The 25,716-nt window shown below is 28.8% G+C and overlaps 3 protein-coding genes across 3 annotated transcripts; 1 reads left to right on the top strand and 2 right to left on the bottom strand.

Moving 5' to 3' along the window:
• Nucleotides 1-678: 678 nt before the first annotated feature.
• On the bottom strand, nucleotides 679-6,819 carry LOC109789388 (phosphatidylinositol 4-phosphate 5-kinase 6). Its single transcript, XM_020348322.3, has 7 exons — nucleotides 5,687-6,819; nucleotides 4,889-5,056; nucleotides 4,373-4,538; nucleotides 3,441-3,557; nucleotides 3,171-3,364; nucleotides 2,247-2,456; nucleotides 679-1,508 (listed from the first exon to the last, which is right to left on the bottom strand). The coding sequence occupies exons 1-7, from the start codon at nucleotides 6,817-6,819 to the stop codon at nucleotides 1,223-1,225; spliced, it is 2,274 nt and encodes a 757-aa protein (XP_020203911.3). The 3' UTR covers nucleotides 679-1,222.
• A 10,993-nt stretch (nucleotides 6,820-17,812) lies between these two features.
• Nucleotides 17,813-20,315, bottom strand: LOC109789397 (NADPH:quinone oxidoreductase). Its single transcript, XM_020348331.3, has 3 exons — nucleotides 20,103-20,315; nucleotides 19,845-20,036; nucleotides 17,813-18,247 (listed from the first exon to the last, which is right to left on the bottom strand). Exons 1-3 carry the CDS (start codon nucleotides 20,248-20,250, stop codon nucleotides 17,946-17,948), a joined length of 642 nt encoding a protein of 213 aa, XP_020203920.1. The 5' UTR covers nucleotides 20,251-20,315; the 3' UTR covers nucleotides 17,813-17,945.
• A 2,142-nt stretch (nucleotides 20,316-22,457) lies between these two features.
• LOC109789391 (S-adenosylmethionine carrier 1, chloroplastic/mitochondrial) lies at nucleotides 22,458-25,241 on the top strand. The gene is made up of 6 exons (XM_083065131.1): nucleotides 22,458-22,633; nucleotides 22,740-22,830; nucleotides 23,570-23,616; nucleotides 23,710-23,782; nucleotides 23,919-24,007; nucleotides 24,543-25,241. The coding sequence occupies exons 1-6, from the start codon at nucleotides 22,631-22,633 to the stop codon at nucleotides 24,549-24,551; spliced, it is 312 nt and encodes a 103-aa protein (XP_082921257.1). The 5' UTR covers nucleotides 22,458-22,630; the 3' UTR covers nucleotides 24,552-25,241.
• Nucleotides 25,242-25,716: the final 475 nt, after the last annotated feature.

The following is a 25,716-nucleotide window of genomic DNA, read 5'->3' as shown; positions in this document are numbered from 1 at the left end:
CCTTAACCTGTCGGCTCGGCGATATGCCGAAGGGTAAAACGGATTACAGTACAGATCACAGTTAACAAGGATAAGCGCATGATTAAGACATAATTAGCTGATCAGCGTCATATTACCTAATTTGGTAAGCCTCAGAAGAGGCCCACGATTGACAAGGCCCATCAATTGTAGTATAAATAGGTCATTTATATCGAGGTACGTCACTGTTCATTTATTACCCTAGAAAATCGTGCATGTCCTGACTTGAGCGTCGGAATGCCTTTTGCAGGTACCTCCCCCCTCTGAAGAGTCCACCAGAAGCTCCCGTTCAGCCCTTCTCATCCCAGAAGATTACGAGTGTGCCATCAGACAGGTACAAAACCAATAAAAATGTTTTAAAGAATCATGTAAATATATTATTATCAAATTGTGAATTTTATATAATTAAAAATGGTTAAATTTTCTAATAATTATTTTAAAAACTATACTTTGAATAATTTTTATTTAGTGCAATGTAAAAACCTTAACAATAATAATGCATAAAACAAAACTCTTAAAAGAATATAGATAACATTACTTGAGCAAAAATAAGTATAGAAAAAACACTTGTTAAAGTAAAACTATTGTTTTATATGTAATATGCATGGGAGATTTGAACAAAATGAAAAGGGAGAAAGCAAAAACACAAATTAAAATGATTAACCAATCATTACCTTCACAAAAGTTCTTTGTTCATAGAAGACACAAAACCATAGCATGCAACATTCCTAAAAATTATCTACTTTTGCACACAACTAATTTTCCACCTCATCTTCTTCTGTATGTACATTTTATCCAATGCTGAATCTCATAGGCCTCATTTAGGAGACCAAAGAAAATGGTTACAAAAAAGAATAATTTCCAATCTTGGTTTTCCCTTTGTTAATTCATTTACAATTGGAAAAGGCTTTAATTAACTCTTAACATCAATTGATCTACACTACAACATACATTTGTTGTGACTATAAATAAAATAAAGCCACTAAAAAGAAGGGATGTGGAGGATGATGGACATTAAAATGAACAAGATTTAGAAAATTTGTATCTCCTTTCTGATCACAAATAGCCTCCAATAAGTGTGTTGGTTGCCAAACTGGGTATGAGTATCATCAATGTGTTGGTTAGAACTTTGTCATTTCCTTAAAACTTTACATTGGTGGCCACCAGTTGCAAGTTGAATATTTAGCATCAAAACTACACACTTTCAAGTGTCCTCTACAAAAACTCTGAAGATGAAATCACGAAAGCGTTTTGAGTATAGTCTTGGATCAACTGCAGAGATTGAAGTTGGATCATATTGGAATGATTTGTAAGCATGCTCAAGCTTTTTACTGATATCATAGTCTTGTAATATGTCTATAATACCGAAAAAAATGATGATCTCGTATAACTCCCCAGTTGGTTGTCCAACCAACTGAGGAGTGTCACTGGTGCTTTTTCTCATAGTCATTTCAGCTCGAGCTGGCATGTTTACTCCTAATTGAATCCACCTAAAACATAAAACACAATGCAAGTTTTTCAAAAAATGCAAGGAAGAAACACTTCTTGACTAAGAGCATCAAAGTATGGTAACCAAAGTCTTGAGTAGCAATGTAAGATTTATGTATATTTTACGGAAATTAAGGGGAGGTGAAAAGTATTTTCCCTAAAAATAACTTGGTAAAGACTAAACAATTGAGTAAACACTCAAATTAGTCATTAAATTTCAAAGACGTTGTCATATTAGTCTCCAAAACTAAAAAGTTATTAAATACGTCTCTTAAAGTGCAAATTCACGGTAAAATTAGTGCAAAACTCAAAAAAATGTGTAACTAAAGTGATAATACTTATGTATATTCAGGGACTAAGATGACAATAAGTAGTTAAATTTTTTAAGGACTTATTTGTCATTCTATAAACTTATTTGATAATTTCTTAATTTTATGGATCAATATAATAGTGTCTTTCAAATTTAGGGATCAAAGCGGGTGTTTACTTCTCAACAATCTCATTGCTAATTGATAAATTGGACTACATGTTCTGTTGAATTAGTAAAATGGTTATGTAACTGAAAACTAATGCTCGGTCTAGTTTAATTTGTATTTATTTCAATCAATATTGAAGTTGGTAAAATAATTGAAACTTCAGCCAGGATGGATTTATACTTATGGAGAATTTTATCTTATTTTATTTTCACATTGTTTTAGAAATATTGTTTGAAAAAGTTTATCCAAACAGATTCTATGTACCTGCTAGGATCCATAATAAGATGATCTATATCCACTCCAGAAAGACGAGGGCCTGCATCATTGAAACTGGTTGGCGTGCAACCCGATGTACTATGACGACTAGGTGTAACAGTGCCACTTGATGTTGTTTCTTTGAAATGAAGACCCACCAACATACTGTAATCCATAATCCTCTCTTGTTCAAGAAAGTCACAGTCCCTATCCACTTGCCTGCATGAAAACATTCTTAGAAATATAACCAAAACTTCCAAAATACCCCACAATATAAATGTCAAGTCACAAAGCCACATTTTAATGCATCAATCATATCATATAAAATTGTAGACAATTTTGCAGCTTATGCAACATTTTCAGGGAAAATTTCATATTTCTTAGGTGATTGGTGTGGAGCTTGTATCTTTCAACTAAAAGAGGATTAATTAAATTTGTAATTTACTTTATTGCTTCAAAAATCATAGTTTTAAAACCCGGAGCGGTCATCGAATTGGTTAAGGTACTGGGTCAGTGGGTCAAAGGTTGAACCGGTAGGTCACTAATTGAACCGCATGACTCGATTTTTATTAAAAAATATTTATATTAAATATATTTTATACTTATAAATTTTAATAAATTCATCTTATTTTGAATTTTAATTTTTCTATCTTATTTAAAATTATTTTTATTTTGTAAAAAAATACATAAAAAAATTACATGTTAAACGGTATATTAATATAAATTAAAAATATAAATAATATGTACATATATAATATACTTGCAATTAATATCACAAAATAATATATGTAATATTTACATAAATATTACATTATTAAATATATAATTTAACTTTAATGAAACAAATACTCACATAGTGTAATGTCCTACATACTATACTGTCTATACATAAACATAAATAGTAGGAAAAGAAGAAATTAGCAAGAAATTCACCTGCAGAATTCTTGGAACCATGACTTCTGCAACCGGAATATAAAATTTAGGTCGAGGTCCTTGAGCGTTGTTGTTGGCTCTATTTCTGATTCGGGTTTATCAGTATTGCGACCAAAGGTTGAACCTTTTAAGTCAAAGCGCTTGTGAATGGCATGTTGAGAACAAAATAGGTTTCCCATGATGACAAAGCGAACCTAAGATTGTTGAAGTGTAATTAGTACTAAAAGCTTTTAACACCAAAATACAAGGTTACACATGCCTTAGTATTACCTTCTTTTGTGCACTCCCTGTTAGTTTAACACAATGGAGGCCATAAAACCTGGTGACTAGAGTGTTCTCAAAAGCTCGAACATGTTTATAATAAGCAGGAAGCATTCTCATAAAAACCTACAATCATGAAATAAAGTTTAGACTAAAACATCACTCAATAGATATATAACCTTCGCTATGTAAGAATTATGTCAAAGTGGACTAATATATATCCATGACAAGCTTAAATTTTTTTGAACATGTAGTAACTTGTTCTTTTGTAATGCATAAATTTATTCCACCATTGGACTTATAGATTACTAGTGTATGCGTAAAAAAAGAAGAAAAAAAAACAAACAAACCAAAACTCAGCCATATAATTCAAATGAATTGTTAAGATTAAATCTAATAAAAACAATCTTAACCATTATGTAGGGTCATATGGCAAAGATTAACTTCCCTCACCTCTCACACTATACTAGATATGCTCATATATGTAATATATATATATAGAGGAGGGTTCAAACGACACCGGTGTAACTTTTATTAAGTGTTACACCGCTTAATAACTTTATATTAAATGTGAATTTTGAAAATCTAACCGTTAGATTGAAAGTTCATATCTCTTAGATCATATATGTCAAATTTTGTTAAATTTGAACAACAACTTGAAGGTAATCAAAGTGTTCATATTTTAGTATATTTTGAAATGTATATATTACGTCAATTTTGTTTTATGAGAATGAAGTACCAAATCATCTTAGATTAATATAAAATTTGATATATATGATCTAAGAGATATGAACTTTCAATCTAATGGTTAGATTTTCAAAATTCACATTTAATATAAAGTTATTAAGCGGTATAACACTTAGTAAGAGATACACCGTTGTCGTTTGAACCATCATATATATATATATATATATAATCTAACCAACTAAAAGGGAACTTACTTTTACTTCTGCTTTCTTCATGGTCTTTATCATGTAACGATCATCATTGGTTAAATAGAAAAAGCTTCCACTTTTCCCAGGGGATGAGAGCTCCCTAAGGGCATCATTCCCACAAATTGATATCATGTAATCAGCAGGATCAACTTTGAACAATTTTCTGAGAGCCCTACAAATATAAATGTAATCAGTTCTAATACAATCCAAACTAGTATGTGATACAAGGTTATAAAACAAATGCAATAGTATTAGTAACCATGAGCATGGTATTTCCTAACCCCCACTATACTTCATAAAGAGACATCTAAAAGGTTTTCCTAATGCCACTTTCTAGATAAATAAAACCCTTCCTTAGAGCATGTCACCTACCTCTTTGTACCTCAAAAGGAAGGTTATAAATTTTCAAGAGCACTCTCAACAAGTTAGCACATAGCAGATTCTGTTACAAAACATGGTTCACCTAATCAAGACCAAAGTTTCTTGAAATGAAAAACAAGACTATTCAATCATGATGTCTACCTGAACACTACTGGACAGTAGTCTTTCCATCTAAATTCACAAGATGGGTGGGGTGGGGTGTGCTTGGATCCTTCTGGTGGAAATCTAGTCCATACTTTTTCTTTGGGATCAAATGCAGAATTCTTTAAATCAAGAGATGCACTTGGAGCAGGTCTTCCAACAGAATGTCTGTGCTATGGAACAAGAAGTTAATTAATAACGGTGTAGCAACAATTAAAAGGAAAATTTATTTGCTAGAATGTCATGTCCATCATTATAACAATACTACGGAAAACACCAATTTAGTTATATCTATATCCCTATTCTAGAAAATACATTCATCATTAAAATGAAGAGAAAAAAAAAATGAGCAAAATCTATATATTCTAAATGAGTAAACACCCAAATTGGTCCTTAAATTTAGAAAACGTTGTCATTTTTGTTTTCAAAATTAAGAAATTGCAAAATAGATCTATGAAAGTATAAATTCACAATCATCATATTAATTCTAAACTTAAAAATATATGATTAGAATAATAATATTGACATATATATTCATGAACTTAAATGACATTAAGTAATTAAATTAAAGGTCTTATTTCACATTTTAGGAACTTATTTGATATTTTAAAAACTTATTTAACAATTTTTAATTTCAGAAATCAATGACAATTATTTAAATTCATAGACTAAAATGAATGATTACTCATTATCATCAAATAGATGATGACAGAAGAAAAGATAGATAAAAAAAAAAAAAAAAAAACATAAAAATGAGACTAAATTAATTAAATCAAAACAACAAATATGATCAAGTACCTGATACCTAGCTGCAAATTCAACATAAGCTCATAATTCTTGTGGCCTTTAGATATGGTCTCTCCTTGTCTCTTGGGATTCTTTATTCTCAAACGTGATAAACTACTATCCCGACCCTGATTTGAATGATCCACCGAGGCATCAAATCCAGATTTCCTAGCAACATCAAAAGCATAAGCCCCATCTTCACATTCAGAGTTGTAATTACTAATTCTTCCATCCTCTGACGTCCACCTTGGCCTCCCACTCCCATCAATTCTCTTCTTACTCACTAGCTTATTATCCTCCTCTCCACAACTCACACTCAATGTCTTCTGTGAAGGGTAAATTGAAACCTTCTCACAAGGACAAATCTGGCAATCAATCAACTCCACATTGAACACATCTTGAGGATCCCAATCTGCAGGCCTATCAGAAGCACCAGGGTAAAAAGTCCCACTCTGCTCCTTTGGATCTTGACTCCAAACCCCAACATAGAAACTACCATCACCCCACCTAAATGTACCATTTCCCTTAGGTAACCCTTCCTCCCAACACCCATCATACCTATTCCCATTGCTCCACATCATTGTCCCATTCCCACAAAACACCCCATTCTTCCATTGCCCAATGTATTGGTTCCCATTCTTCCATTGGTACCTTCCATGCCCATTGTGCAACCCCTTCTTCCATTCCCCATCATAGAAATCCCCATTGGGGTAGCTCTCAGTCCCTTGCCCATGTTTGAAGTTCATCATCCAAGACCCCTTGTAGGTGTCCCCAGAAGAACCAATGTAAGTGCCTTTCCCATCCATGTTACCACATTTGAATTCACCTTCATAGGTGGCACCACTAGGCCAACTAAATCTTCCCTTCCCTGTGGTGGTTCCTTTGCTCCATTCACCAACATACATGCACCCATCTGTCCACAGGTATTTCCCTTGGCCATGGGGGAACCTCTGAAGCCATTGGCCTGTGTAGAAGTCACCATTGGGGAGAATCTTCTCAACTTGGCACACCGCTGCTGACTCATCGTCATCAACGTGGGCCACAAACATCGGTGTGAAGATGCTGTTTGTCCTTTTCTTTGCACCACTTGATTTACGCACTGTTGTTTCCCAAGCCTTCACAATGCCATTGATTTCTTTGCTCATTCTCTTAAAGGTATCCACTTTGGTTAAACCTTCCCCCCACCCCACACCCCTATTCACCTTCATCCATCAATACCCCACAATGCCCACATCACAACAACAAAATCCTTAACGTATGCAATGTCGCAGTAAGCATATTTTTTTTTCACCGAAACCAGAACAGAAGAGCACCAAAAGACACACAATGGCCGAATCAATCAAATTGTGAAACTAAACCCGAGACAAGAAAAAGGGGAAAAAAAAAAATCTTTTTTGCTTTTGGTTTTCTGTTCTTTATGTGGTTGTGTAAAATGGGTTGTCTTCCGATTTTGAAAGAACTAACGTTGTTGTTGGATTGACGAGGAAAGCTAAATGTTGGATCCAAGGACTATCCTTTTTCTTTTTACTTGTTTTTGTGCAAGTTTTTCTTCTTGTTTCTTTTTTGTGTTTTTTTTTTGTTGATTTTTTTGTTTGTTTTTTTGTTTTCTTGAGTTGGAATTGGACCAAAGGGATTCAGCTCATGGTTCTGTGATTTCCGATTTAGTCTCCGAAAAGTAATAGGAAGCCAGACAATCGGAGGGTGGGGTTGATGAGGATGCCATTTTTAGTGTGGAAGATAGTTTGGTCCTAATTATAGTGTTTTTGTTTTGATCACAATTTTATTTAACTGTTTTCCCTTAAGTCGTTAGTTAGATAGAGAATGCCACTAGGTTTTGGCAGTTCTTTCAAGGATCCTAAAGCCAATAACAACCTAGTCACTCGTACATGCGACTTATCATGCAGGAGTGAGAAAGTGTTATGACTATTATTATACAGGACAAATTAAAAGGGAATTTTTCATTAAAACTTACAATGAATTTATATTTTTATTAATTAACAAGAATTACAATGAAAATAAAGTTCAAACTTGACACCTTATACATACTATTCCAAGTTCTCTGCTAGACTGACCATGATGAGTCAATGAGTTTAATTTTAATATAACAGATTTTTACAAATGATAATAAATTAGAAATTACATTAGATGTGAATTTTTTTTTAAAAAAATATTCCAAAAGTCAAAAATTTTAATATATATAATAATTTGTATTTAATTGATAATGATTTTTTTTCCTTTGCCTGTACATTCTTATTAATTGTATATAATATTTATATATATATATATATATATATAAGAGAGGTTTATAATAATATCGGTGTAACTTTTACTAAGTATTGTACCGCTCAATAACTTTATATTAAATGTGAATTTTGTAAATTTAACTATTAGATTGAAAGTTTATATCACTTGATAAATGTATATCAAATTTTGTTAAAATTGAACAAGAACTTGAAGGTAATCAAAGTGTTCATATTTTAGTATATTTTGAAGTGTATATATTACGTCAATTTTGTTTTATAAAAATAAAGTGTCAAATCATCTTTGAATAATATAAAATTTCATATATATGATCTAAAAGTAAAGAACTTTCAATTTAACAATTGGATTTACAAAATTTACATTTAATATAAAGTTATTAAGCGGTGGAATACTTAGTAAAAGTTACACTAGTGTCGTTTGAACCCTCCTCATATATATATATATATATATATATATATATATATATATATATATATATATATATATATATATATATATATATATATATATATATATATATATATATCATTTCATATGTTTATATTAAATTTCGTTAAAATTGAACATCAACATGAAAGTAATCAAAGTGTTCATATTTTATTATATTTTGAAATGTATATATTACGTCAATTTTTTTTTATAAGAATGAAGTATCAAATCATCTTGAATTAATATAAAATTTTATATATATGATCTAAGAGTAAAGAATTTTCAATCTAACAGTTGGATTTAAAAAATTCACATTTAATATAAGGTTATTGAGCGATGTAATTCTTAGTAAAAGTTACACCGGTGTCGTTGTAACTTTTACTAAATATTACACTGTTCAATAACCCTATATTAAATGTGAATTTTATAAATACAACTGTTACGTTGAAAGTTCATATCATTTTATATGTTTATCTTAAATTTTGTTAAAATTGAACAATAAGTTGAAGGTAATCAAAGTGTTCATATTTAAATATATTTTGAAATGTATATATTACGTCAATTTTGTTTTATAAGAATAAAGTATCAAATCATCTTGGATTAATATAAAATTTTGTATAGATGATCTAAGAGTAAAGAACTTCCGACTAATGGTTGAATTTACAAAATTGACATTTAATATAAAGTTATCGAGGGATGTAATACTTAGTAAAAATTACATCGATGTTATTATAACCCCCCTCATATATATATATATATGTGTGTGTGTGTATAAAACATATATCATAATTAGTGTTTCATTTTAATTGTAAAAATATACATAACATATAAATAATCACAACATTTCATTATTTCTACACATTAACTATTTAACTATACATATAATATTTAACCAAATAATTCCTAAATAACTAAAAACTCACATACATATAATATTTATACAAAATAAATATAATAACCAAAAAATTGTTCCAATGAAGAGGATAAGAACAATGAAACAATACCAACAATAATTTCTTTTGACACAATCAAGGGAAATACTGAACAATAAAACATGAAATATGAAAGATTTTTTTTAATAGAGAGAACCAGAGTATGAATGAGAGAATTTAGAATGAGATAAAATTGTGAGATGTAAAAAATGAGGGTGTAAATGATGTACTTATAGAAGGTAGAGGAGGTAAAGGACGGGTAGTTTGAAAATTAAAATTTTGAATTTTGGTTCGCCCAACCCTCCATCCTTTTCCTCGTTTTTCTCTCACACCTGTGCACCTGGGAGATATGCGCATAACTGAATGTGATCCCCTCCTATGCTTTCTTCATACTTGTACTGATACAAACTATTCATTTTAGTAAATAGTTTTTTAAATTATTTATTTTTTATATATTTTTTTTAATTTCGATTGAAAAGCCCATTTTAGTTCTTGTTCTTCTTTTTATTCAGGTTGTATTATTGTATAAATGTTATATTTTTATTTTACTGATAAAAATGTGTTGACACTTCATGCCATTAGATACTTTGAGAGAGAAAAAAATAAAAAGAAAAGAGAAAAAAAAGGATAAGAATTATAGATTATTTAATTTGATAAAAAAAAGGGGTAAAGGGAAAAAAATAATGTCACGTATGCACAAGTCCATTTATCATTATCGAATAAATACTTAGAGGGGTGTATTGGATTAAGATTTTAAAGGACTTTTTTAATTGAAAAAAATCTTGTGAATTTTAAAATACTTTGCAGGATTTTTATGACTTTTAAGATTTTGTAGGATTTAATAAGACTTTCAATCAAGATTTTAATGGATTCTACATGACTTTTAAGTTAGAATTTTAATGGATTCTGCGGGACTTTATGAATTTTGCAAAATTTCGTAAATTTTTTTACGTACGATAAGAGTTCAAGATTTTTTTTCATACATTCAAATTTAAAAAGAGTCAAAGACAAAAATAATAATATCTAGATAAATAATAGTAATAATAATAATTCTCCGTAATATCAGGTCATTCTAAATAACATTCACCCACATATTTATAGCGATACTAGTCCTCCAAGCATTATCATCTTTTCATTCTTTTTTATGGATTTTAATAATAAGCTCAAAATTATGATTTTTATTAACCGGTAATGTTGAAGATGAAGGTTCGTCCACCACTTTAATAGGAAATTCATCTAAATAACATTCTTTACGAAGAAAGTTATATAGTGCTGCACGTGCTAAAAATTATTCTAAACAACATTTTAAATATTTTATAATTTGTGATTTAAAATATTTTATTTATAAATTTATAAATGATTAAAAAAATAATGGCACAACTAACATACTCTCTTATAACTAAATATGTCCATTCATTTTATATTGGTATTGAAGTAGAAACTTACAAACATCAACTAGGAGAAAAAATATATATCTGAAATTTGTTACAGGTACAAAATAAATTTTTTTAATATTTTAATTGCTTTCAATTTATTCACTCGTGAAGAAATATTTTTAGTATTAAATTATAAGATATTGCAATGTCTTATGTTAATTTCTTAAAATATAAAAAATCCTAATTTTATAATATAAAAATTAAAAAAAATAAAATAATTGTTGAGTCATAAAAGTAATAAATTCAAAAAAGGGTGAGAGATCGCAGTTTTTGTGCTGAGAGGGTTCTTTCTTCAACTAAGATTCATTCTTATCTCATTCTACATATAGAAACCCTAACTCAAATTCATCTTTGATATATATATATATATATATATATATATATATATATATATATATATATATATATATATATGTTCTAATAAATCTAAATTGATCACAAGATCTTGAAGATCTACAGTTGATTATAGAGATCATGATATCAATTTTAGCTTTCACATTTCCCTTTTCTTGACACGTGTTATAAAAAAATACTAGAATTGAAATTTTAAACGTTTTCTATGTTATATAATTCAGAAACAATCTCAATTAAATAGAACAAGTCAATTAAAGAGAACGGAGAGAAAAATAGAGCAAGTCAATTATACTATCATTTACGTATAGAAGTTTTACCAAATAGAGGAATGAAATGGGAACAGTAGTACAATATTATATATGAACACTAGTGCAGTATTATTAACAAGAAAAAAAATGGAGAAGACATGAGCATAAAAAAATGAAAAAATCACTTGAAAATTCTTGAAGCACTTGAAAAGTCACTTTGAAAAACTCACTTGGGAATTCTTTAAGCACTTGAAAAGTCACTTCAAACAATCCTTCAAAATCTGATGGATTTGGATGTGATTGTTTTATGAATTTGATATTTATAGATACCACTAAAAAGTTCTTGAAAATCCCTCTAATACAACAATCCTTTAAAATCCCTATATTTTTGAATACTAATAGATTATTTTTAAGCTGTAAAAAGTCTCAAATCACTACAAGAAAAATGCTGATTTCTGACGGAAATTTTCGACTAAAACAGGTAAATTTCCGACGGATTTTTCTTTTTCCGACGGATTTCAATCCATCGGAAGAAGTGACATCGAAAAAAAAATTTGTCAGAAATAATTTTTCTGACAGAAATTTTCGACGGAAAATTTCGTCGAAAATTTCTGATAGAAAAATCCATCGAAAAAAATCCGTCAAAAATTTCTGACGAGATTTTCCGTCGGAAATTATAATTTTTTTTTAATTTTAATAAATTTATTAATGTAACAATCCTCATATTTGGCCTCTTAAGGGTTCTATTTCATGATATTTCACTGTTTAGCGTGTTTTATCCTTACTTGTGCAATTTCTGGGAAACTTCCCAAAAGGTCACCCATCCCTGTACTACTCCAAGTCAAGCACGCTTAATTGTGAAGTTCTGATGAGTAAGTTACCGAAATGTATATGCATGTTGTCAGTAAAACTTGTACAAATTAATTCATTTAAGTCATCCTCAAATATACAATCTGATATTTGTACTATAATAATAATAATATATAATAATTTTATATTATGAATAATAATAATAATAATAATATATTTAATTATTCTTTATTTATATATACTTACTTTTATAATTAACATCTACTTATTTCTATTTAAAATTATAATTTAAATTATTTAATTTATAATTTATAATGATAATATAATTTATAAAATTATAAATATTTATTTATTACATAGCTAGTTACAATTTTTACTTTAATTGTCAGCTTTTTTTATTAAACCATTTCTCATATATTTTATTTTCTTTTATTACTTCACTCCTCCAATAGAGCATTAATTTTTATATGATTAAATAATATATAAAAAAAAGCATTGCATTTTCTATTTATTATTATTTTCCTAAACCTAACAAACAAAGTATACATCTCTTGTTATCATATCATAGATTATTTTAAAGTGGGGCCTATATTATTTTAGATGGGACCGGGTTGATCAATGGTGTGTGATTGATGAAGAAACCAACCAACATCATTAGAATGGTATAGGGTCTGCACTGAATATACTACGTTTGATCATTTTTATATTTTTAATACTGTTAAATTATTATAAAATAAGTCTTTATGATTGTAGTTCTACCCAAACATTTAAAAAATGTCTATGATAGATAAATAAGTCATACTTAAGATATATATTTTTAAAGAAAGTTGGGTTCAAACTAACTAAATTATAATAAAATATAGTGTGACCTAATTTATTTTCATCTTTAATACTAATCGTAGATATAAAAAACTTGTAATAAATAATTATAATATATATTTATACCTTTAAAAGTTATATATAAAATTTTTAATACTACAAATATATATAAGAAATTAAAAATAATAAATTAAAAATAAGAAATTAAAATAAGAAATTTAAAATAAAAATTAAAAATAAGAAATTTCCGACGAATTTATATTTCTATCAGAAATTTCTGACAGAAATGTAAATCCGTCGAAAATTTTCGTCAGAAATTTTCGACAGAAAAATAAATCCGTCAGAAATTTCTGACGGAATTTTTCGTCAGAAAGTTTCCGTCAGAAATTTTCAACGGATTTATATTTCTATCAGAAATTTCCGACGGAAAATTTCTGATAGAAAATTTCGTCGGAGATTTCCAACAGAAATATAAATCCGTCAGAAATTTTTGACGGATCTATATCCGTCAAAAAATTTTCGTCAGAAATTTACATTTTTCTTGTAGTGAATGAATATCTTTATATTTTAATGGACTCTTTAAAAAATCTTGAAAATCCAGATTGAATACCATTGAATTATCTTTAAGTGACATAAAATCCTGATCGAATACCAATAAACTTTTTTATTCAAAAAAAGTCTTTTAAAATCTTATGAAATCCTAAATCAATACACCCTTAGTGTGTAAATTTGTAATGTGATCTCACATTAATCCTTAATAATAAGAATTTCTTTAATAGGTTCTTAGGAATGTAAACTCACAATCTTATTAGTTCAAAATTAAAAATAATATATATATATATATATAATTAAAATGATAATATTTATATTCATTCAAAAATAATTAAATTTAAAGATTTATTTAACATTCTATACACTTATTTAACAATTTCTTATTTTCAAGGATTAATATTACCGTACTTTTAAATTATGAGATAAATATAGGTATTTCATTACAAAAAAAAAGTCAATTTAGTCACCGAATTTAGCGACCGATTTTTTTCCGTCGCTAATAACGACATAATAAGCGACCGATTCTGATTTGGTTGCAAATTTTATTTAGCAACCAAATTTTTTAGTAGCAAATAATCGGTCACTAAAATAATAATTGTTGATTAAAATAGCGACGGAACGGTTTCGGTCGCTAAAAAAATAAAAATATTATTATTTAATAATTTTAGCGACCAAATTAAATCGGTCGCTAAAAAATTAAAAATATTACAATTTATAATAATTTTAGCGACCAAATTAAAATCAGTCGCTAAAAAAATAAAAAAAAAATACTATTATTTATAATAATTTTAGCGACCAAATTAAAATCGGCCGCTAAAAAAATAAAAAAATATATTATTATTTATAATAATTTTAGCGATCAAATTAAAATTGGTCGCTAAAAAATAAAATATTATTATTTATAATAATTTTAGCGACTAAATTAAAATCGATCTAAAAAAATAAAAAATATTATTTATAATAATTTTAGCTACCAAATTAAAATCGGTCGCTAAAAAAATAAAAAATATTATTATTTATAATAATTTTAGCGACCAAATTAAAATCGGTCGCTAAATGTAAATTTTTTAAAAATTTTAGAAATATATTTCTTTTAAATGAAAGCAAATATAAAAATATATAATATTATTTTTATAATGATAAAAATATTAATTAAAAGAAATAAAAATCAGTACCCTCCTAATAAAATTAATTTGTTTTTTAAAATAATACAAATTATATAATTTAAAATAAATAATTAATATATCATGATGTATTAAAAAATGAGAAACATAATGCTATAAAAGAAAATTAAATAATAATATTTTTAATTGAATTTTTTTAAAAAAAAAATAGACTAATTTAAATAATAATTTATCTAGAAAATTATTTATTTTTCTCTTGAGAAATTTATTTCTCTTTTACCATGCTTAATATTTTATTATATTATTAGATAATATGAAAATACATAATTTATTGTGCTTTCCAATTTTGTTAAGATAAATAAACTTCTTTTCATAAATCTTATTTTATTTTCATTATTATTTTCAAAATTGACTTAAACATCTAGTTCAATTGATATAAACACGTTAGTTTCGTTAAATTAAAAATAATTGGCTTATATAAGGATTAATAAAAATTTATCAAACAAATCTAAAATTGATAAAATATAATTAATGTTTCATTAGTTTAATAAATAAAAATTATAAAATAAATTATATATATAAATATATACAACACATGAGATCAATTACTTAAAATACGTTATACCATCTATCTTCGATTATGCTCATACTACTTTGGGGTAGATATCGCTTATTTGAGGAGGCATGATTCTATTATTATATATGAATATGATTCCACCATGGAAAACTGATTCAACAACAACCATATTTTGAAATATTTTTATTTTGTTTAATGATAAATTAATTTTTAATATAAAAATATTTATTTAAGATATATCTAATTATACATATATATTTTAAAATTACATTAATTAAATATCTATATAATAGTTTATCTTAAAAATCAATTCATTTAGATATTATAAAATATTTTATTTTAAACATCAATTAAATAATACCTTGCTACTTATAATTTATTTAAGTATTTATAAATGAATATTACATTAACTCCATTGATTATTTTAATCCTTGTCTTTAATTTTATTATATATAAAAAATTATTTACCTAATATATTTTGAAATTATTTTCATGAATCTTATTTTATTTTAATTGTTATTTTAAAATTTAGGCTTAATCATTCAATTCAATTGATATAATCGTGCTAGTTTTATTGTTTAAAAACAATTGACTTATACAAAAATTAGTAAGAATTTGTGAAACAATTATAAAATGAAATATTTTTTAGTAATTTAAAAAAATTATTATCCTTTGATTTTAATTTACTCATAGATATTCATAGTATTTAACTTATGATATATACACCTCCTTTTTATTACGATTACACTTGTTTTGTTTAAAAAGGCTAAAATTGCTTACAGTAGAGCTCGAATCCACACACATACTTACGTGGAGAAAATCTTAAGTCTTCCCCCTTAACTAATTGGGCAAACCACCCGCTGGTTCTTTTTGATCAGTTTTTAATACATCACAATGCGTTTTCTTGCTTTTTTCTCTATTAAATAGAATACGTGATTGTTCTAACAGAGTTTTTTTTATTCGCACATTTATTTTAAAGTTTCATGTTGAAATAAAATTCTAACACAAATTAACATATTTTATAACTAATATATGGTTTTAAACTTGATATGAAAATATTATGATATAACTTGATAAGATTTTAAATTAATATTTTATTAATGGTTGATAATTAGAAAATAAAACAAGGATAAATACATTTTTTGAATTTTATATCTTAGATTTAAGATGAATAAATATATTAAGTTAATTAATAATTTATTTAAAATGTTAAAATTTAATTTATAAAAATAATATTTTAAAAGAGAAGTGTTATAATAACACAGGTGTAACTTTTACTAAGTATTACATCGCTTAATAACTTTATATTAAATGTGAATTTTATAAATTCAACCGTTAGATTGAAAGTTTTTTACTCTTAAATCATATATACAAAATTTTATATGAATTCAAGATGATTTGATACTTCATTCTTGTAAAATAAAATTGACGTAACATATACATTTCAAAATATATTAAAATATGAGCACTTTGATTACCTTCAAATTGTTGCTCAATTTTAACAAAACTTGATATAAACATATAAAGTGATATGAACTTTTAATTTAACGGTTGGATTTACAAAATTCACATTTAATATAAAGTTATTGAACAATGTAATACTTAGTAAAAGTTATACTAGTGTTACTATAACCCTTCTCATTTTAAAATATAAAAATTATTATTTAAATTTTTAAATTTATAATAGATAATTTAAATTGTATCATAATATTAATTTTAAATAGAAATAAGTAGATTGTTAATTATAAAAGTAAGTATATATAAATAAAGATTAATTAAATATAATATAATTATTATTATTAGTAATATAATTATTAAATATATTATTATATTTTTATAACAGTTTGGATACACCGAAATGAGAGGGATCCAAAGATAGTATAAGTATAAGATTGTATATTTGAGGATAACTTAAATGAATTAATTTGTACTACCTATACTGACAATATGCATATGCCTTTCTATAGCTTATCTCATAAGAACTCCACAGTTAAGCGTGCTTGACTTGGAGTAATATAGGGATGGGTGACCTTCTGGGAAGTTTCCCAAAAATTGTGTAATTAAGGATAAAACATGTTGAAAAGTGAAGTATTGTAAAATAGAATCCTTGAGAGGCCAAATATGAGTATTTCGTAGCGACCGAATTTGCAACGTCTATAAAATTTAATAAAATAAAAAATAAATCTTTAGCGACCGATTTAGCGACCGATTTATTCGGTCACTAATTTGGTCCACATACGCATCAACGACCAAAACCATTGCAACCATTTTGCGACCGAAATTTTCGGTCGCTAAACAACGACCAAAATTTTCGGTCGCTAAACCAAAATTTTCGGTCGCTAAATAGTGACCGAAAATTTTTTGGTCGCTATATAACTTTGCGACTAGGGTTTTTGCGACTACTTAAATTCGGTCGCTAATTCGCTCGTTAAGGCAAATAACGACCGATTTTAGCAATTTAGCGACCAATTTTGGTGGTCGCTAAATGCAATTTTTTTTGTAGTGAACTTGGGGAAAGGTGCTAACCATGTTTCTAATATGATAAACTAACCTATAAAAATTTCAGATGGGAGGAAGAAGAAATACAGAACTGACTGAGGTTGTGCAAGCTTAAACATTATTCTTATTTCAATCTTAAACATGACATCCAAATTGTTTTAGTTAGACATTATTTTGCATAACATGTAGTACAATATTTCTCAAAATATTCTGGAATTTGTTGTTCTAGTCAGCCCTTGCCTAGTAGTCTCAAGGTGAATGCTTGCAAGGAGAGAATCATTTCTTTAAGGTTCTCTTTGGTCTCTGAATCAACCAAGTCACCACTATTGGTGTTGAATTTTCCCGGTGGTCTGTGAGCATTGAGGTAGAACTCTGGTTTGTTGATGAAATGAAGATCAAGATAGACCCCAATTTGACGCAGATGAAACTGTGCTCTTCTCCCACCCCCAACAGCACTCACTGCTGCTGCACCTTTCCCTGCCCACACATTTGGTGGTCTTGATCCCCAGTCTAATGCATTCTTCAGTAGTGCTTATATATTAGAACATGATTGGATTCAAGTCAGAACTTATAAATATAAAGTATTGTTTAGAATATTTTTACTAGAAGCTTTTACCTTTTAGTTAAACATCATTCGTAAGAGGTATATATTATTTGTTAGAAAACTTATCATCAAGTCATGAAAAATTGAGAGTTAGGGGACACAACTAAAGTGGTACATTTTTAATGGTGAAAACGATTTTTTTTATTTTATTTTAAAAGCACTAAAATATTTTCCAAACTAAAAGAGTATTGTCTATTTCAATACCAACTTACATTTAGCATAAAAATAACATTAAAGCATGCATGTGAATGTGCGCAGGCTGAGTGGCTGACACACAAGAAATGAATAATGAATGATTTTAGTTTGTATGATTAAAATAAATAATGAAAAAATATAATTAAAAAATATCGATTATTAAATATTTATGTATAATTTTACATATTACTTATTTTACTCCTCAAACTTTTATTAAATATGTGATGTATGTATACGTATACTTTGGGAATATTTTGAAATTGGATCAATCATTGATCACTAATTAAAGTATTGGGTTAACGGAAGATTGAAATAGTGAATCACTAATTAAATCATTAAGTCTTTATTAATTTTTTTAAAAAAATATTTATATCATCTATATTTTATAGATATAATTATTAATAAAATTCATATTATGTCTTAAAAAAATTATAATTAATATAATACTAATAGAACAATCAAATTATAGATTAATAAAATCACATCAATTAATATATAATTAAAATTATATTATATAAATTATTCAAGTCAATTTATAACAATTGAATAAGTTGATTTAGTAGTTGCAAATGTTATAATTACATTCACTTGAGTTTAACTCTTATTTTATCTAAAAATGTTTTTATTTTTATTTTGTACAAAAAAAATACAGGAGAAAACAACATATGAACTGGTTATATATTAGATGCATTAAATTTATATATAAGGTAATTATATAAATATATATGCTGCATATTATGTTAATTAAATGAGTATTTGGCCAAGTGGTTCATAGACACTTTGCATAGAAGAGGACTTGAGATCAAGTCCACCACTTATAGATTGTAAATTTGAAAATCAATTGTATTGTAGCAACCAAAATTTTTCAATACTTCACCTTTTCATATTTCAAATGCAGCACCGTGTCAAAAGTTATGACCCACGGTTTACCGGTTCACCGGAGACTTGACCGGATCATACCGGTTTATAGAGAGTCAATAACATTGCTGATCCATCATAACCCATAAGGCCCAAACTCACTATATAGCTGATTTTCGAAACTATGATTTTGAAATACAACATATATCACATTTTATTCCGATCTTCTCTATTTATTTTATTTTATATGAGCTATAATATTCTTACAGAAAATATTAATAATTATTTACATTTTTTTTTATATATTTCTACTGTATCACTTATCTTAAATGTAAAACTAATTCGCAGTTATACCCTATCATTTTATTTTATTTTATTTTATTTTTCCTGAAAACTATACAGGCAGTTAAATATAATTTGTACCATGCCAATTATGAAAAAAGGAGTGAAATTAATGAAAGCACGACTTACGAGTGATGGAGTAGTTGTAATCAGGCGAAGCAAAGAGACAGGAATCAGCTTCCAGAACCTTCCGACGAAACTCTTCAACTTCCGGTGGATACGTGCCATCCACCTCAAGATCCGTGTTCAGCATGGGCAACGCCGATATCTCGATGTACTCCACGTGGACGCCCTCGATTTCCTCCTTCGTCAGCTCTATCGCTGCATCCCACCGCACCCAATCAGTACTCATATTGAATAAATAATGATTAGTTTGTGAACACATACCCGCACGGATGAGGCCTCTGTTGTAGGAAGCTTTACGCAAAGAGCCGCAAATAGCCGCCACTTTAATCAGCGGTTTCTCTGCGACACTTTCTTCTTCCATCTCACTTTCCTCTTCTCTGTTTCTCTTATTTGTGCCACACACATCCATCGGGTAACGCTGCAATAGTTTGAATATTTTTGAAGTTAGTAATTTGCCATGTACCACACTATTGTTATTAATTATGTATAGTTGTTGAATACTATTTGCTTACCTTAACTTTGAGGTAGGCATATGTCAGTGTCACCCTAGACCGATTATTCGTGTGGATCGTATACAAGTTGTTTCACGTGCTGGCGGCGTAATCAAGTCAACAGCGGTGAAATTTTTATACAAATGCCATAGAGATAAAGTTTTGGAATGTGTTGTTGTGTGATTAATAAGAAAATTCTAACACAATTTGGAATTTGGAATTTTTGATCAAGCAATTTGAAGAGAGCACATGTTTTCAAGCTGTTCACTGAGAGCGTTTGATGCATGGATCGGTGAAATTTGTTAAAAACAGTAATAAAAGATTAAAAAAAATGATAAAAGCTTTAAAGGAAAGCAATAAATTTTAAATTTAAGTTGCTCAAAAAATTAACTTGAAAGATGTGTTAGCTATCCTATGTGGTTGGACTAATTTATATACTAATTAACTTATGAGGTTGAACTTGCTAACCTATGAGGTTGGGCTCTCCGATTTATAAAAATCAAACTGCTAATTTATGTGAGAGGTTGGTCAATCATAAGAACAAAATGGTCGATATGAAGTGTACCGCCCACATTGACACCAGGGCTCACTTCGGTGCTAATGAGATCAGACCACGTCAACTTATCAAGATAGACCTACTTTCCACCTGATAAGATAAATTGATAAGATTGAGATCTTATCAAATCGTAACCAAACTCGTCATTACCAAGAGAAAAACTCTAATTCATATTAAGGTACGTGCATTATATATATGAGACCTGCTCACCAACAAAAACTAACTTAAGCATTGGAGTCTCTTTTGTAGGTACCAACCTCATCCTGGAGCACTCGAAGTATCCTTCTGCTCACCGATCTTACCTAGAGGTTCTATCACCCCGATCTCAAGTAAGAATAGTTTGGCGCCCACCGTGGAGCCGAAGACAAAATTCCCTTCGGCCACAACAATGGTTTCTACTCGTAGCAACAACAGACCGTCCACCAACACTCCGAACAACGGGCCCAACATGGATGAAGCCACCGCTGCTGGGACCCTAGCCGAGCAGATCCTGCGACAGCAAAACGTCGTCGCCATAGCCACCATGCGCGCGCAATATGAAGTTGACATCGCGGCTTTGCGAGCCGAGAACGAGCGAATCCGAGCGTAGATTCCACAACGACCACCATCACTAGATGACCCCCCCGAGGATTAACAAAGTATAAAATAAAATCTCCTTCATTTTACTCACATAAAAACTATTTTTTGCTAAAAGAAAAACCTCTTTCAAAAACATATTTGTCACCATTAAAATGAGAGAGATTTTTAAGTCAAATGGAAATCTTGGATCCTTCAAGCTTTCATGTTTTAATAATAACAAACAAATTTTTTTTTCTAAGAGAATTGTTTTTTATAAGAAATGCCTTGAGATGAAGTGTAAGACGCCACCTATAGTAACACGTTTAACCAAACGAAACATACTTATGTTAGACTAACATTTATTTTATATCATTTATGATATCTAATAATGAACATGTGTCTAAATGATTCCTTAACAGATCAAACATTAAAAGTTTCCTTGGAAGTCACAACCTATTAAAAAAGAAAAAAGACATATTATGCGTCAGAATTAGGACAAACGAATCCTTGTAATCACGAAAAGGGTCAGCTAAAGTTGTTTTAGAACTGCACAATGCTGACACACATTTTGTTTCATCCATTTGGTACTTAAAAGATAATAAGTAGGCTCCTTGATCAGATTCTTGGTGAAATGAATTTAATGGATCAACGAATATTTCTCTCCTCAAGGAACTAGAGATGAAGACGGACAAAGCAAGCTTGTGAGGAATGCTAAAGTTTTGCAATGATCATCTTCATCAAGGCTACTATATAAGACGCTTGATGCTAACGAAAAAAAAGAGAGAGAAGGGTTTGTACACACTACAAAAAAGTAAGTAGTTAGTAGGGGTTTTTTTTCTGGCAGTTTCAAAAAATCGCCACAAAATATTATAATTCTGGCAGTTATTTTAACCGCTACAAAAGGTCATGCTTTCGGCGGTTTAAAACCGCCACAATGTTTCGTGGCCAACTTAATTAAAATATTTTTTATTTTTTTAAAAAAGAATAAAAATCATAAACTTATTTTTAGGCACGCATGCTTCACTTTCTCTCTAACTTCTTTCAAAATTCTTCTCTCGTTCAATCCCCTTCCACTTCTCCCTTTTAGGGTTTCAATTTATTCAATAGCGCTCGGTCCTAATCGCTCCGATACAAGCGCCACCAAAGACGACGCTGTTGCAAAGAAGAAGGTTGAGAACGAAGATATGGTGAATTCAAAAGCCTCTCTTCAAATTTTCTCTCATTCTAGACCGCAAATTTCTACTCTACTTTCTCTTGCAACAAAATGAAAATCGATTATGGTAATTTGTGCAGTCCGATGAGGATTTGGCACTTAAGCAGCAACACAGTTGTGCGTGGAGAGGGTTCAGGATCCCGACTAGGGATTGCAGAAGGTTGCGATTAGGTAAACCTAGTTGTATGCTCAAATGGAACAAATTTTGATTTGAATGAGGATTTTAGCTTTCTTTTATATTTAATTTTATGTGTTTGAAATTGGGATGTGTTGTTGTGTTATGTTGATAAGAGATTCGAACTTATGACTTCAGTTCCTAAGCCGTTGAAATTTCTTTGCCTTCATTATGGCACTCTTAAGGCATATTACGAAACTATGAGAGAGTCTAATTTGAAGGTATTGTTATTTGTGTGCTATGGTGTTGCTATTTGGTATGAAGATATTGTCTAAATGTTTGTTAGGAAAGTTAAGATTCGTTATAATTATGATAAGATCTAAATTATCTAATGCTGAACAAAATTAAATTTCAGTTTTTTTTCCCATATTTTTCTCCTGTTTTATCTGAACTGTTGTAGATTGGTTGACATTTCTTAACCAAACTCGTACCTTTTTATATTCTAGCATTGTATGACTCCATATGAATAAGAGAAAAAAATATCATCTCTTCCCCAAAAATTCCAATTGGTATACGAAAATTTAAGTGAATTAAAAACCTGTTATTGCTTTCAAGTCTGAATTCAAACCAATTATGGTCCTCTGAAGTCTTTGGCATTTATTTGGCTTGTATTGGAGGTGATACTTTGTCTATTTTATCATTTTTTTTGCTGGCATATACTTTTCTTGTAAAATTTTATCATTTTTTATGGGGATAAAAATCTTCTGGTATTTTTTCAATTTCATTGGACTGCAGGTGCCATTGGGGGCATTGTTGCTTCACTGATTCGTGTTCCAAAAGAGGTAAATAAATTCTCTTATTTCTAAGGATGACATTTCCATGGTTGAAAACTATTTCACTGGACTGGAGAACTTCATAGTTTTACATGTTCTTAGGTTATCAAGCAACGAATGCAAACTGGGCAGTTATCTTCTACTTCTGGGGCTGTTCGCTTTATTGCTTCTAAGGAAGGCTTTAAAGGATTTTATGCTATATGAAGTTCACCATCTCCCCTTTTTAATGCTTTTTTGATAAATTATGTTCCTCTCATGTCTGCAATGATAAGTTAAAATGTTTCTTTGATATTGATCTTTGAAATTACAGGGGTATAGATCTTTTTTGTTGCGGGATTTGCCCTTTGATGCTATTCAGTTTTGCATCTACAAGCAGATTCGAATAAGTTATATGCTTGCGGTAAATTCCTCAAGTTGTTTCACTATTAAAATTTTGACCCTCCTCTTATATAATGAGTATAAATTTTAATAGAAAGAAAGGAACTTTTACAATTCAGTGTGTTTAATTATCAGTTGAGAAATATCCATTTCCGAGATCTTTATGTCTCAAGAGGAATTAGTCTTTAATTATCAGTTGAGAAATATCTTTGGTGCAAACAAAAAAATAAACTTAATATTGTTTATTTGGTAATAAGCTACTTATTTTATTTGAAGTATTTGGCTATTTGCATGATTGAATAGACAAAACATGCACCTCCAAAATTTCATACATGGGCATATGTAACCTAACATATGCTAACCCAAAACCATTTGTTGCTTGTATTATTTTCCATTCCCATTTATAATTTTTTGAAGGGGAGGAGAAATGGTTAATAATGATTCTTGGAGGTTAAATTGCTGTATTTTAGTTTTCTTTATGTTTGATTTGTTAAGCATTATTGCAAGTCCAACTAAGCCTTTTGTTGAGATGTTACTAATTGCTTTGTTTCTTGTAGGTGCACTAACTGGAGCTATAACTACCCCCTTGATGTCATCAAGACAAGGTTAATGGTTCAAGTAAGCTGTGAACTTTCTTTTTTTAATCTTGTTTTTACAAGGTAGCCATCTTTCTCCATACACAAATGCAGAAATGATACCTTCTGTATATGGCTAATCTACAAGCAAATCAATAATAATATTCAGTGTAAATTATCAAGTCATTCATAAGTTCCTATTTTCCTCCTCAAGGGATCTGCAAACTAATATAAGGGAATCGCAGACTGTGTTCAAACAGAGCTATGTAAGGAGAGGTAGGCCTTAGGTGAGTAACAGGGGATCATAATCTTTTTGTCTTTGCAGCTCAAGGATATTTTAGCAAAGCAAGCTGAATTGGGAGTTGAAGTTGCTAGAATACCATCATACTACCTGAAGAAATCTGAAAATCAAGGTCTTCAGAGGGAAGGGAGAACTTTTATAGTTATTTGAATTAAAATATTAATTTCTAGTAAAACTTGGTCTGGTATTTATACATCAAAATCTGGTAGAGTTTTTGTGTCTGTCTGTATTGCAGGTCTTTTTATACAACAAAATTAAGGGTATGCTGCATCGTTTGACTATGATAGTTCATATTTATGGATGTAGTTGTGTACTTCATATGTGATGAATTAGAGGTATGGACTCTGTTTATATCTATCCGTTGATTGTGTCGTATTGAAGCTCATAGTGCTTTCTTGGCTAAGGTAATGTGCATTTGAAGGCGTTTAAAATAATATTTTGTTTCTTGTTTCTTTTCTACACGCCTAATTTAGTACATGCATGGTCAATGTTTTAAATTCTTGAACCTTGAGTCTTTAATTTTTGCTTAGTTAGTTTTCATTTATACGTTGAAGTCTTGCATTCATTTTTGGGGCCCCCGCTTCCCCAATTTTTTTGTAATGTGTAGGGCAATGTGCTACTTTTAAGCAATTTATATAATTAGTGATAATTTTAAGCAATAATTTGATAAATACCTAAAATATATAGATTATTATTTCTTAATTTATAATAATAAAAATAATTTTAAATCTATCTTTTAAAATAATAAAAATGCACCGATATAATGTAGAATAAAGTGAGAAAAGTAAAAAAAAAAAACATTTTTTTACGATTTAAAACTGTGAGAAAGCGTAGAGAAGTAAAAGAAAATGCAAT

This window comes from Cajanus cajan, chromosome 10 (assembly GCF_000230855.2).
Source record: "Cajanus cajan strain Asha chromosome 10, NIPB_CcT2T_4, whole genome shotgun sequence".
Taxonomy (NCBI): Eukaryota; Viridiplantae; Streptophyta; class Magnoliopsida; order Fabales; family Fabaceae; genus Cajanus; species Cajanus cajan.
The sequence above is the reverse complement of the archived record's forward strand: the minus strand, read 5'-3'. Positions and strand labels throughout refer to the sequence as shown.